Source organism: Chaetura pelagica, unplaced genomic scaffold (assembly GCF_000747805.2).
Source record: "Chaetura pelagica isolate M959 unplaced genomic scaffold, ChaPel_1.0 scaffold360, whole genome shotgun sequence".
In the NCBI taxonomy this organism is placed as follows: Eukaryota; Metazoa; Chordata; class Aves; order Apodiformes; family Apodidae; genus Chaetura; species Chaetura pelagica.
Window position 1 is genome coordinate 544,784 of NW_009951950.1, and position 15,302 is coordinate 560,085.

The 15,302-nt window shown below is 35.1% G+C and overlaps 2 protein-coding genes across 5 annotated transcripts in view; one reads left to right on the top strand and one right to left on the bottom strand.

Moving 5' to 3' along the window:
- The window catches only part of CASK (calcium/calmodulin-dependent serine protein kinase (MAGUK family)), a 140,947-nt gene that overhangs the window by 79,105 nt on the left and 46,540 nt on the right, over window positions 1-15,302 (bottom strand). For all 4 annotated transcript variants that reach the window (XM_009997821.1, XM_009997813.1, XM_009997805.1 and 1 more), the window contains one exon: window positions 9,715-9,817. In XM_009997821.1, coding sequence (XP_009996123.1) covers window positions 9,715-9,817 — 103 coding nt within the window. The remainder of the gene's footprint in view (window positions 1-9,714; window positions 9,818-15,302) is intronic.
- Window positions 13,391-14,533, top strand: GPR34 (G protein-coupled receptor 34). The gene has a single exon (XM_009997786.1). It carries the CDS (start codon window positions 13,391-13,393, stop codon window positions 14,531-14,533), a length of 1,143 nt encoding a protein of 380 aa, XP_009996088.1.

The following is a 15,302-nucleotide window of genomic DNA, read 5'->3' on the forward strand; positions in this document are numbered from 1 at the left end:
GTGCTGTTTAAAGAAGGCATTAAAATTCAGGGAGATATAGTCATCTGGATCAAGCTGATTTAATGTGTATTTCCAGTAATTATGTGCCATTCCTCTCAGCTTGAGACCTTGTGTTTTAAATAAACAACTGAAGAGATAAAAAAAGTTTAAAAAATGACTATGTGTTGTGAGAAGTAGACCTAAAGGTTTGGGTTTTGTTTTGGGTTTGTTTTGCCAGTGCATTTAAGTTTGCTGGTCATTTGTAGAACATTGAAGACCTATAGAATATCTTGTTCTGAGGAAAATGTATCCTTGCAAACAGTTACATTTTCTTCTGTAGTCTAAAATAGGGCATTCAGCAGCAACACCTATAACATAATCTGTACAATAGCACTAGTGGGTACAGAAATTTGGGTGTCAAAGTGCTGGCAGCAGGGGGGCTGCAGGGGTGATCTCTATGCTGGATACAGCCTGTTCAAATGGACACACTGCAGGGCACACCTGAGCCTTGCACCCAAGATGATGATGTCTCACTCAGGGCAAGTGTAAGAAAGAGAAAATGTTGCCTGGCAGTGAGGAGTATGGGAAAAGTGTGACAAACAGCCCACAGGTGGAAGCATGAAGAAGGAGAAGAAGTGCTCCATCAGAGATTCCCCTGCAGCCATGCTGGATCAGGTTGATATTCTGTGAAGGATCTGTTGCCTGTGGTGGACCCATGCAGGAGCAAGCTTGTCCTGAAAGACTGCAGCCCATAGGAGAACTCATGGTGGAGAAGAAGAAAAACATTAGGAGCAAGACAAGGCAGAGAGGGGCTGTTAGGGGCTGACCATGGCCTCCCGTTCCCCAAAAGCCTGAGAAGGGGAGGAGGGGACATGGTGTTTTCATTTTTGTCTTTGTTTCCCACTACCCAAGTCTACTTGCATTGGCAGTAAGTTAATCTACTTTACCCCAAGTCTGTTTTACTTGTGATGATAACAGGTAAAGAGTTTGCAAGTATTTACCTTGACCCACAAGATTTAGTCTTATTTTCTCCCTGTGCTTTGTTGAGGAGGAGGAGTGAGGGAGGCAGCTGGGATTTTGGCCCTTAGCTAAGGCCAGCCCACTGCATGCGGTTGTGCTTGTATTCACATACAGAATACTGACTGAATGAGGAAAAAAGAAGATAAATCTTCCTCCAAAGATACAGCCTGCTTCTTTCATTTTTTAGTTTTCAAATATCATATTACCTGATTTAATCAAAGGCTGCATAAAATAAGTAATCATTAGTGTCAAAAGAATATCAAAAGTGCGGTGTTCGTTTTTTTTTTTCTTCCTTCTCCCCTCCAGCAAATAATACTTCAAATTAAAATTACTTTGCAGACATTGAAAAGCAAGAAAAATATCCTTCATTATTTATACGCACTCATTAATACAGGCATAACAGAATACCTTCTTGAAACTGAGCATTAATCGGCTTCCTTAAAATTTGCAAGATGAGATCTTGATGGTGTGCAACAATTTCAGATATCCCTTTCCCCCTCTATTTCATTTTCTGACCACAGGGCAAGTATATACACAGATACTTATAAAACTACTGAATATCAACAAGTAGGAAACATAACTGCAACAGTAAGCTTACAAAAATTGCTGACAAAACATTATATGCAAACATTTCTTAGTTAGTAGCCATTCACTGCCACCCCTCTGTCCATTATCAGTGACCTTCATCTTATAATTTTTTGTACACATTTTTTCTAACAAACAAGCTTTTTGACATTTATTTCCTACTTTTTATTTCACAATAGACAAATTATAGGCTCTCGATACTTCAGGGTTCCTATTTTGCTTTAGCTGATGACCTGACATCAGAATGTTTGGCTACATGTTTACTTAATACTCTAGTGCTCTTTTAGATACACTGACAGACTTCGAAGTTATGACTGAAAACCATTGTTCCTCTCTGATCACCCCAAATTTTCTTTCTCCTTTTTTGGAAGTTTAAGAACTTAGATCACAGGCAGAAGAACTGGAACTTCTTCGCTCTCGTACAAAACCATTATGCTCTCTCCATAAAACGCCACTTTAATGAACTACTTGATGTAGAACAGAAGGAATAGACTAATGCAATAATAGGTAACATTCCACACAGCTGTTTCATCTCCAACAGACCGCTGCTATAAACTGGATGAAAAATTGATGCTACTCAATAGCATGCTGAAAAAATCAGTACTACTAAACCTTAATATTCTCTTTAAATTTAAAATGAGAACTCCATAAATACAAATTAATTGAGAAGGAAGACCAAGGTAATGCAATAAAATCCTGCCATTTACCACTGGCAGATTATAATCAGTGAAAATAATTACAGAATGATTCGGTTTGCAAGCATTTTAGTACAGATTACAAGATCCTGATTTAGATGGAGGTGTGTGGAAATCACAATTTCACCTCTATGAAGAAGCAAACAAAAACCAAGCGGAAACTGAACTACTTGAGACCGTGTATTTAAACAAGGTAAAAAAATACACATATCTACATGTATTTATTTATTAGAAACTTTAAAAGGCTGAAGTCATTTCTGTGGCAACAGTCATCCTCATGACAAGTAATCACTTCATTAAAGCAGCAAATTATGATTTTGAGGTTATTCTGAAAACTGGCATGAGCAAGGACTGCTGAGCTGGACTTCTGAGCTGCATTTAGCTCAGCAAAATAAATGGACTGCACGCATGAACTCACATAGATAGGGAATTTTCCTGTGTTGCAACTACAAGAACTGCAAGGTGAATAACAGTAACAGAATAAAGAAAATCTACAGAAAACAAAGTTTTAAAAACTCATGGATACTCACTGCTCTTTAGCCCAAGTACCACTTCTGCTGAAAATTACCTAGTGGAAAATTTGCCTTCTAAACACTTATATTTTAAAATTCTATTTTTTTCCTCAACATTTCAAATGTTATTAGAGGCTTTTGAATTTGGTGTTTTGGGAAAAGCCTTGGGTATTTTTGGAGGGATTGTGAAAAGGAACAGAAAGCAAAGGTATTTTTCTGACTTTAATAGATACCTTTTGCTTTCCACAGATCTTTTATTCTTTAGGATATAAGAACACTCTTTGGATACATTTGAATGGCTGCCCAAGAAAATATAACATCATTTTATTTAAATAAATATTACATATACGCACACACACACCATTTTTAACTGTATCTGTATTTGAGAAGAAATTATATGGAAGACTGGAAAAAAATTTCTATGTGCTTCTATGTTCTTCTTATCTATTCTGGAGTAGCATTATCAGAAAATTCTCACTATATGAAGACTCAGCAACGGTGTGTATTCAATGTGACGTTTGCCCCCACCCAATTAATTGTAAATAAATGCCTACATCAAAGTATTTTCTGACTTAGGAAGCACTCAATGCCTGAATAGGTACAGACATTAGATATCTTATTTCTAGAGGTAAGCTTTCTTATCAATCAGTTTTGAGGCAGTTTTGGTAGTTTGGACATCTATAGAACTGCTAATTTTGCTGATTATTTTTTTTTTTTGTGGACAAACAGAAAGCTTCAGTCTTCAGGTGTTGTCAATCTGATATCATTAACAAGCACTAAAGATAAATTTTGACTTACCTTTGATAATTTAGTTTCTATGACTCTTTCCATATTATTCCAGACAATAGGGCTATGCTTTCCACAAGAAGAAGAGTATATACAGAGACCCAATCAGATTTTGTCATCCCTAAGGCAGGGGATTGATGACCAAGATATCAGAAGAGTCTTTCAACAGCAGTAGTATCTGAACGATGTATAAGGAAACAACTGGAACAAATAATTTTTAGGAAAAAAATGTGAGGTACTAATAAACATCACCATCTGACCTCTCATAATAGTGTAATAAGAAATATGTTAATAAATTAAGGAGTTTCTATGTGTAGAGTGGAATGTTGAGAATAATGTGGAAGGAATCAAAGAATCACACAAAACAGATCAGATAGGTCAATACTTTACTACTTTAAATTCCTTTCCACATTACTCCAGACAACAGAAATGGTTAAAGCCAGGTGTACAAAGAAGATGGACAGATTAAAAAAAAAAAAAAAAAAAGAAGAAAAGAAGAAAAAAAAAGTCAATTCAGCTTCAGCACAGGAGATCGTCTGAAGAAAATGTTATTTTAAAAGATGCATCAGCAGGTAACTGGACAACTGGATATTAGTGTCCAGAAAATGAATAAAGAAAAGATCACATGTTACCAAATTATAATAACTGATTCAATGGCCTTTTCAGCCATAAAACTATGATGTAGGAAGTAAACCTAAGCTAACTTTTAAACACATTAGCATCCTGTAAGCACTCTCAAATTGATCCAGATGTGAAGCAGAATTTCTGAGACAGAAAAACACAGTTGCAATTCTGAAAAAAACCAAAGTCTATCAGAGGTAAAGCTAATTAAAAAAACCACAACAACAACAAACAAACAAAAAAAGTGAAATACTGCTCTTGCTTTGCAGAGGAAAGAAACACTGTGAGTTAAGGAAAAGAAGAATAATAGCGTAGGACCCCAGCTTACAAACATTTACCTCTCCTTGGAAAACAAAAGATTGATTTTCTGTATCATTCAGATGCTGATGATGAAAAAGGAAAAAGTCTATGCAATGTAAAAAAACAACATTTAAAAAATATTATTTTTAAACTGGGGTTTATAAAACCACCAAGAAGATCCAGTTTAATGAAACACTGGAATAGGTTGCCCAGAGAGGTGGTAGAGACCTCATTCTTTGCAACATTCAAGGTCAGGCTGGACGGGGCTCTGAGCAACCTGATGAAGAAGATGTTCCTGCTCACTGCAGGAGGGTTGGACTAGATGACCTTTAAAGGTTCCTTCCCACCCAAACTATTCTGCGATTCTATGATCATTTTTAAATTGATGGGAACAAAACAAAAATAAGGAACTTAAAGATACCCCCACACCCTTAAAATTCCATAGTATTACCTGCAGGGAAATGTATGGTAATGACTTCCTTTGCTGTTTTTGTACTAAGTCTAAAAGGCTAGCTAATGAAGTACCAGGACCACTTGATATTTGTGCTGTACTGCTATTAAGAACATATGTTTTCCAGTAAGATGATGGTGGTTTTGTTAGGATACCTGAAGATACTATAAGATTCTGAAGCAACTTAGGGGAGCTAGCTAATATGTAAAAAACCAATACTGCAATGGATTAACATAATGGTAAAGGTAAAAGTTAAAAGCAGTTAATTACCCACAGATAAGGCTTGACAGTTAGAACAGAATCTCATGCCATTGACATCTATACAGTTACCTTATTTTGCACTAGCTGAAGCTAGGAGAAAACAAGCACATTATGTGGAAAAAATAGCACTTGGGGACTCAATGGTTTCTGTTCTTTAGACTCTTATACCACATACTAGCTAGAAATCCCAAGATTTTGCATCCAAGATAGTTGATAAATCTGATGTCACATTTAAGAAAATATTGTGACGATTCATACCACTTTCTGGAAGCAAAAATTGTCCAAGAAGGAAGACAGATCATAAAGTGAGCTTGCTCTGTTAAATCACTGATCTCCCAGAGGTTCAACTACTCCAGCTACATCATAACCGTGCAAACATGGACTGTTTTCTGTCTACATCCTGTTCCATAAAAGAGGTCATTTAGAAATTATGACTATCTGTAGCTACTGTGTATACTGTCAGAATTCCATCTTGAAGTATCTACTTCAATGCTTCAAATGAATACACTTAACAAAATTTTCCACTTTTGATCATAAGAAGTGCAAGAAGAGACCATTGCAGACGAGTAGCTGTTAGACCATGACCAGTAGCTCATGAAAACAACAACTTCCTGTAACTCGATGACACATGCTTCTTATTCACTGCATTGAAGCTTATGGGCAAACATAGTGGAACAAAAAGTATTTCCTTACATTTTCCTTTCTGGTCTTATGAAAAATGAGTTATGGCTATGTCCTTTTTTTGGTACTTAGATAATAATAATTAAACTCTCCTAAAAATAAACTCCAATGGATTGTTGGCTGCTAAAATACAGTCACGTTCCAAAATATTTATTCCACAGAAGTCTTCATTAATGATACGCAGTATGATGTCACAGCTTGTTACCATGAGCTCCCTTATGCTTCTGTTAAATAACCCTCTATCTGCTCAAAAGAACAGATCCTTCTAAACTACACAAGTCTACTTTCAGACTTACACCAAAAGATTGGGACAGGCCTACTTTCAGTACCTGGAATTTGGTTTAACTTCATTATAAAGTAAAAAAAATTCCGTAGTCCCAAGCAAAGCAAAAGCTGTATCCCAGAAGGCAGGCTTTGAAGAAACTGAGGAAGAAAATTCTCTTCTAATTGTGTTCTCCTGAGCTTCACACAACCTGAGCTTGTCAGGCACAGGTGTGCCCACGTAAAGAGATAAGGAAAACAGCACAAATGCAAATGCATGGAAGCAAGAAAAAAAAAAATCAGAATACCATTAACCTCAAATGTTTTAGATGTAACAACTCCCATTTTAGGAGAAAAATACTACAACAAAAGAGAGTGACTGTCATAGATATTGGAGAGCTTTTGCATAATGGACGGGTTTTTACGCAAGATTAAGGCAATAGTCCTATCAGTTGAACTTTACTATGGTTACATTAATTTCAATGTTGACGTGCTTTTTCTAAAAGAAAGCTGTACTGTTCTGGACCAAGAGACAAACTACTTCAAGCAACACAAAATAAGAAAACATAAATGAATTCTCTTCTTGAACACCAGGGTCATCTACATAGGGATTCACACTAGTGGAGACTGCAAGATTATTAAGTACTGCATTTTCTGTAAGCATAAGGCAGAGTGTTTTCAGTACTGTCAAAATTTTAAAGCTTATTGAGTGCTGAATGGGGTAGAAACACAGGGCCTATTATGGGCAGTATGTCAATCTTAATGCTATTATAGCTTTAAATAAAAGAATTTCTTTTTTTGGGTGTTAACCATCAAATACAGGAATTTCTATACTGTAAGGGAAATAATTGACTATGTTAAGATGACTCAATTTTTTATACTTAAAATTAGAAAAAGGGTGAGCAAGTGAGCAGATTTGTTATTATACTGCTCACAAACTTCTCTGTAAGGAGAGTTTCTGTTTCATTTAGGAGACAACTGAGATATAAGTACTGTCTGTAATTTGCTATTATTATTATTACTACTGCTGCAAAATGAAACTTATCCATAGGGCATATGGATAACTTCCTTAAACAAATATGTAGATAAACAATTTTTAATGAGAAATGCGTAAGCCATTTCAAACAGACAGTATTGTTAACATTCATCTGACACGTACAGGGTGATACTGTAAAGGTGAAGGAATAAAATCTTCTGAGTGCTGTGTTGGGTAGGGGACTGTCTAGTAATATGCCTTCAGGGAGGACTCTGGAAAGGAATTGCCAGACAACAGATGTAGTTTGTGGTATAAAGACTGGAACAGAAGGTAAGAAGAAAAGTGACAAGGAGCCTGTTAAGGAGAAAGATTGAAATAGGTAGTAGAACTGAGACTGTCCACGGTATATAAACGGAGTGGAATGATTCTGGGAATCCCTGAAAACGAGAGGAATTTGAAGCCAAAAGTAACAAGTGCTAGCAAAAAGGCTGAAAATTGGAAACGACAGTTGAGAAAGAGGAAAAAAAGAATTAATAAAAATGAAGACAGACTAGGAGTTGAGATGGATGAGTCCAAAGATACTGATAAAGAGAAATATTATACTGATGAGGCTTAAGAAAGAAGTTTCTGTGAGTACTTGTCCTGGTTTTGCTGGGGCAGAATTCTAAAATAATTTCTCTGTTTAGAGAAACTGTAGTTTTGAGAGACTGTGGGGTCCAATTCTGGGAGAACAAAAGTGGTAAGATGCTCTGGTATGCAGGTTTCCACAGTGACCAAGGTTGAGGGCAGTTTTGAGCCAAGCAGGTGCAGTGGGATAGGAGAGGTGAAGCCCAGAGCAGCTGACCCAAGCTGGCCAAACAAACTATTCTGTACCATGAGCATCACCCTCACTATACATTAGGAATTTTGTGGGAATGTTCTAGGGGCTTCTACCATGGCTGCCTTCCTGAGAGGATCCAGTTCATCTCATTGGTCATCCTGTGTGCTGCCCATTGCATTTTCTGTCTTGATCATAGTGTTGGGCATTCAGCCTTCACTGCTGGAAGCGTGCAGCTCTTGACTACTATCTGGAGCTGAGTATAACTTTGTATCTTACACTAGTATTTGGGTTAATATTAGTTCATTATTATTACTAAATCTGTTGTCATTCCAACTCACAGGTCTCCTTTCTTTTTCCCAATTCTCCCCGCCAGGTGGGGTCAGGTGACAAACCATGATAGTCCTGCAAGCAGAACTAGAAAAGAATGAAAACATTTTACACAGAAAAAAACAGACCAGCACTGGTAACTGCATGGAGGCTGAGTACATGAATAATGAGAGGGACTGCAGAACAGTAAATAGTAACAGGAAAGGAAGGATGATAAATTTCGGGGAAAACACAGGATATTTTTTCTGAGTAGAACTTGTGGTTTCTTGTGAGACAGCTAGCTAACAGTCTGCAAGAAAGTACACTGTATCTGACAGAAGAGCAGCTGAAACAGAAGAAATGGATGAAGTCACTCAGTGAGAATATAAAGAAAAATGAGAGAACCATAAACAAGTGTAGGAGCTATCACTAAAAAAAGCAGTGGCTGAAGTACAGAAAATATGAGAAACAAAGAAAAAGCAAAGGAAGATGTGACCTTTTTATAAAGGAAACAACAGTAGCTTAACTGGATGAGTATATTCTTTGAAAATATGTATTTAGGTCTATAAGTAGTAAGATACTTGGATATTTTCAGGGTATCAGTGATCTCTGAAAGAGAATGGAAGCTGTTGGTGCTTGTATTGGATTTGCTTTTTATTTTAAAGAGCATATTAAAGCCAAATTATTGCAGACCTTTAAGTAATTAGATAAGGAAATTTGAGTTTTTGAAGAAGCATTGTACTGAGAGGGTTACTCATTTTGAAGAAAAAAATAATAAAACCAACAAAAGCTTTTGTTGTGGTCTCCTACTCTGCCAATGAAAGCATCAGAAAAGTGATTGGGTCTTCATCTGTGCAGGCTGATTAAAGCATAACCCTATTGTCTGGAACAATATGGAAGGCAGCTAGAGGAAATAAAATCCACAGAAAACAAAACACAGTCAAAAAATATACATATGTATCAAGATATCGATGTCTTATGCAGTAATTACAATGAAATATTAAAACACAGAAAAGAGTCACATGTGAAAACTAGTAAGATTTTGCTATTAAACAGTGTAGCATTCTGACTGAAACTGCTTAAGAATCTCAGGGAAGCACTGAAGATGCTGTAGTAAGCCCTTATTCAACTGCACTGACATACATTTCAATCCTGACAGCATTTTTTTTTTATTTGCTTTGTCAAACATTGAAGAATTATGCTAAAAAATGTATTAAAATGGGAACATTTTTGCTTTTTAAATTTTATTTTGAGGAAACCAGTGTAAGCTCCTGTTGAATAACATTCAGAGAGATTTAATACTCATTACATGTGTGCACAAAAGCGCTAAAACAATTCTACTAGCTATGTGGCTTAACTGTGTGCATTTATAATGTTAATAAAGTCTTTAGTGAAAGATTATTTATAAGCACAGAGCTGTGCAGTACAACGTTATATAACTCTGAAGAAAAATTTCTTACCTCCAGCAACTAGCCCAGACTCTCCTAACTGAATTGCTACCCCGAAGCCACCAAGCTTTACTGGGGCTGAATTCTCTTTTGAGGCAAGCAGTACACAGTGTGGCTGAAAAGACAAAACCCAGACAAAATATTATATTATCTGAGAAATACAACTTGCATTTTAAAACTTATTTTCATAAATTTGTAAACAGAAGCTAGAATTTTTGGCTTTTAAAAAAGTAATGTCTTTATTTCAGATACTTTTTTTTTCTGGCATGGACTCTTCTTTCTTCACTGACTTCCCTTTCAATTGTCCCAGGCACAGTAAAATTATTTCAGGACTTAACAGAACTCATAAGGAATACAAAGTGAAATCATAATAAAACAGAGATAAAAATTAGTGCCTATAATTTCTTACCTGGTATCACTTTTTCTTTTTACCTTTCACCCTTAAGGGCCCTGTAAGGCCCTCAGGCCTTACACTGTTTCAATTCTTCATCAGAAAAATCCTGACTATGATAAATACACTTTGTTGGATCTTAGCCTTCTTACAGAGAATATAAGACATTACTTTGAGGCTTAGTCACAGAATTCACTGATCACTTCCCAGCTGCAAAAAAGGATGATCTCTGTGATGGTGGAAATTTCTTAGGTTTCTAAACTGGATTCCAGGAAAAGCCATCCATACCTTGGATTTTTCATATTATATCTACTGATAAGAGTGAAGTGTAACATATAAAAATGGAACACTTGTATACAACAATTTGGATATACAGTGACTGGCATAGGAGGAAGCAACAGATGGACAAAATCTATTAGAACACAATTCAGTATTTAAGACACATAGTCAAACAACTGCATTTAATGTAGAATTACTTCCTGCATTTACTCAAAGCCTTCCTGAAGAATGAAGAAATGTAAATTTTGAATGAAGAATGTAGATTTTGTATAATGCTTCTTGAGAAAGACTAAGAACTCAAAATTGTGCAAAGGAGCTACAAGTTCAGTCTGACTACCTACCTGTAAAGTCATAATCTGTAACCACCCATATTTTCTTTTAAAAAGTTTCCTTTTTATGAGAACAAGAACCTTCAGGTTTACAAATCTGACTGAGATATGCAGAATCCCATAAAAGCTTGCTTCCTAAACATGGTACATTAAGCAAGTTAACATGAACATTCTCATTACAAATGCTAAGAGGAATACTAAGTCAAGACAATGTTCTTGAGATGATAATTAAATTTAGGCTACCTTATATCAGGACTTCTAGAACACATTTTTAAATTTGCCATTTATAAATGTAATTTTCAATCCCTTACATCCTATTTAAAATGCTATTATCAGGTGGTATTCTCTCTGAATACTGCGTTTCACTTCTACCGTAATGAAATTGCTAAGTGGCACTTCTTGCGCACTTTCACATTCTCTCATCACTGTCACTTTGAGTTAAAATGACAACAATGGTATAAGCAAAATGTACCATTGCACTATGGTGTTGATTTCTGTGTACCCTACACTTGAAAAAGAGATTTTATTTTCATGAGAGTATTAAAGACAGGCTGTACCAAAGTAATTGTCAACCAGAGGCAAAACTGCTGATGCTGCATACCAGAAACAAAGTTTCTGAGAAAAAATCCAAATCTCCAAAGTAAAACTCAGAGAAAACTTCACTAGAGAATCTTTTCCAGCAAAGTCCAAATTAACAGCAAAATTGATCTTTTCAACTGTTTTGCTAGTTAAAAGTATTTGTAAAAAAACAGAGTTGCAACACTAGCTAAACTTCCTCTTGTTGCTAATTGTAGTGTCAGCTGATTCTCATCACTTTCATAGAGAAGCTGGTGCTTTAGCTTTCTAATAAGAGGACTTGTATGTTACTCCTCCCTATCTTCACCAGCAGCTTTGAAAATCAGAAGTTCTTACTATAGAAATGGTAAGTGGTTTCTTCTATACTTCAGGTAAAGCAAAAGAAATCTCTTATTAAATTTTTTCTTAACTGCAAAGGTACTTCTGACCTTCAGACCCTTTCTTAAATATACCTAAGATTAAGTGTGCCTGCTTGCTTACAGATGCCATAACTTATCATAACAAAATATTGTTTCTACTGGATCTGCAGTCTAACTGATTTTCTTCATTGACCTAAAACTTGTTACTAATGCAACTCAGGATGTCAAGCATTTTTATAAAGCAACATATAAAAGAAATTACAGTAGGAGACAGATATCAAGATGTATTTGAAAATACCATGCTTTTCAATAAAATGTTTGAAATCACTTCTTGTTTTGACAATATGAAATAGCAAATATAAAACAGGAATATTTTAAAAACTGCTAACGTTTTGTAATAACTTAATGCTACTTTAAGATCAGCCAACAGAGGATGTTGAAACATTTTAGACTGTCCTCAATTCAGATTCTGTATGTACATTTGGTCTTATTAAGAATTTTACCTAAAGCACTGCTGTTTTCACTGCTGTAGCTATATTATGTAAATGTAAATTTGCATTTTTAAGACCTAACATGCAAATGAAGAACTATTTTAAAAGTTCTGTATTAGGCAATGCTGTGTTGTTGTTTTTTTTTCTTGTTACTGTTGTTGAATAACAAAGCTCAATTCTGAACATTCTGTGAATTTTCCCCTTAAAAAAAAACCCTCAATAAAATTATTTATGGAATCTTCTATTCCTGTGACATACAAATTGAGGACAAAAGTTGTATCATTACTAACAAGTCTTAAACACCCCTCTATCAGCTCATTGTCATTCTGCTCTCCTAATCACATTTTTTTTGGTTTTCCTTCTTTGGTAAAAGCTGGCTTTCACCTTCCACATTTCACCTTCCTTGTCATAAATAAGGCTAGTAAAATAAAAAATTTCAAAATGAAAACAAGGAAAACAAGGAAGTGATGAAAACTGTTACTGCATTAATGTGGTTTCCAGGTAGTATTAGTTTATTTGCATAATATTGATTTATGAACAGTCAAGGGAAGGAAAAATACACTTAAATTTACATGAAGATATAAATTATTAAAAACAAGCCACTGTAATAGTTCTCACAGGGTTAATTGTAACATATTACACAGCCAAATATATATTAATTGGCAATTGCTTTTCTCACTGAAATCTAGTGACTTGTATGCAAGAGATCCCAGTTACTCACTTAAAATTATTTCTGAGGAGTTTAGAACTGTTTTGATATATTTCTATGTATTTTGTATCAACACTGAGAATACTTCACTTAGTTATGCTTACTAGTTTTTGCATCTTAAGTAAAGTTTTCCAAGTCAGAATGACTAATCCTAAAATCAGATCTTAAAACCCCCTCATTTGTACTTACAGAACAAAGTTTAAAGTTTGCAGCAAAAAATAAGTTGATTGTTAAAACAATAGAAGACAGTAATAAAGATGTAATGACAAAAATAATTATCTGAGTAATTTGTACCATTTGTTCTTTTGTGTATCACATGAAGAAAAACAGGAACTGATAATTCTAGACTGAATTGTATTACGATATCCAGCTGACAGCCCTTCTACTCAGCTACAGCAATACTTCAGTGCATTAACTTTTTTTAGTGGCCTTTCAAGTTTATATTATGTAAGATTATGCAAAAAAAGGAAAAAAAAGTGAAAATGATCCAATGGCAATTTAATTTTTAAAATTTCTCTTTGCATCCCTACAGAACAGCTAAAATATCCTCACAAATGATGGCAGCAGCTTCAGCGGATGTACTGACCACTCTTCCACATGAGGAAGTCTTCTGGAGTAATCAAACTAACCTAGCCATAAATGCCTCAGAAATTCAAAACAATGCCAGTTGTTTTTTAGATCATGACTCACTGTCATTTGCTTTGATACTCTTTTACTCTATTATTTTTATTGTTGGATTGGTTGGAAATATGATTGCCCTGTTTGCTTTCCTGTGCATTCACCAGAAAAGGAATTCTATCCAAGTTTACTTGCTAAATGTAGCTGTTGCAGATCTTCTGCTAATCTTCTGTCTTCCCTTCCGAATAGTCTATCATGTTAAGAAAAACACCTGGAAGCTTGGACCCATTTTATGCAAGATTGTGGGAACTCTACTTTATATGAACATGTATATTAGCATAGTATTGCTGGGACTGATTAGTCTAGATCGTTACATAAAAATAAATAAATCTGTGAAGCGTCCTAAAATGTTAACTACTACACGAAGTATACATATTTGTTGCATGGTGTGGGCACTTGCACTAATAGGATTTATAGTAGTAGTTGCACCATCTTTTTTTAAGACTGAGGACAGCAATTCTACTATGTGCTTTCATTACAGAAATAAACAGGATGCAAAGACAGAAGCAATTTTAAACTATATTCTTGTAATCCTCTTTTGGATAGTTTTTTTCCTTTTGATACTTTCATACATTAAAATTGCCAAAAACCTTCTGAAAATTTCAAAGAAAAGAGCAAATTTTCCCAATGCAGGAAAATATACCCAGACAGCAAGGAATTCCTTCATTGTACTCATCATTTTTACCATCTGTTTTGTTCCTTACCACATGTTCCGGTTTGTCTACATCACATCACAGCTACAAAATCCATCTTGTTATTGGAAGCAAGTAATTCACATATGCAATGAGGTGATGCTCATATTTTCATGTTTTAACAGCTGCTTAGACCCAGTTATGTACTTCCTAATGTCCAGGAGTGTCCGTAAGACTGTATTCCAACTTATTTGCAGAAGACTTCATGGAGACCCAAGCTTCACGTTCGAAAGCACTTCAGACATAAAGCTTGGACAATATACACAAGAGCGACTATCTACTACCACACCCCACTCAAGCTTTGTAAAGAAGAAGTCTCTGATTTGATTGTTTACATGAATAGATACCGGCTTCTCTCACCCCAAGACATCAATTCAAGGTGTACCAAACGCAATATTGTACAGCTACTAATCCTGCCTCTTTCTTCCTGTTAAAAAATGAGAAGTCTTATTTCTGTTTGCGAAAATGAGAAGTTAACTTTTCAGAAGAATGATGTTCTTGTTTATCCAAGAAAACAAAATAGGAAGTCCTCAGACATAATCTGCTGGAGTAATCTGGAACACTAACTCTTTAAGGAGATTTCCTTGATGTGGTTTGAAAGAATCTTGTATATATATGTTATTACCAACTACTGTATGTAAATAATAGATGAATTTTGGAAAAAGTAAATTGTATCCTATTGGAAACAGGATTACAGATTTTATGTATTTCTCTATTTTATTACATTTCAAAGAGATCAGCATTTTAATTACATTTATAGAAGTTTTTTTTCCAAGAAAATATTTCGGAATTTAGCAACATATGTGGCTTAAAAGTAAGGTAAAGAATACAACTGCCATTAATTCAGTTATAATTGCAGAAGAAACACTTTGTATCATTAAATAGCAACATTAAAATATTAAAGCCTCCTAAGCCCCTTATTGTATTTTCAACATTTCAATGACTATCAAGGTCAAACACCAGAGGAAAACCAAGCAAAGCTTTTGGAAAATTAGAAATTAAAGGAGAGGTGATATACCGGTGGTTTCAGTCACCTAAGATTTCCTTCAAACGGACAAATTTGGTGATGGCAGCTACACAAAGTAGTTCAACAAGG

What these genes read in the sequence shown, in the direction of transcription:
- GPR34 (XM_009997786.1), top strand. Translation starts at nt 13,391, where the DNA reads ATGATGGCAGCAGCTTCAGCGGATGTACTGACCACTCTTCCACATGAG.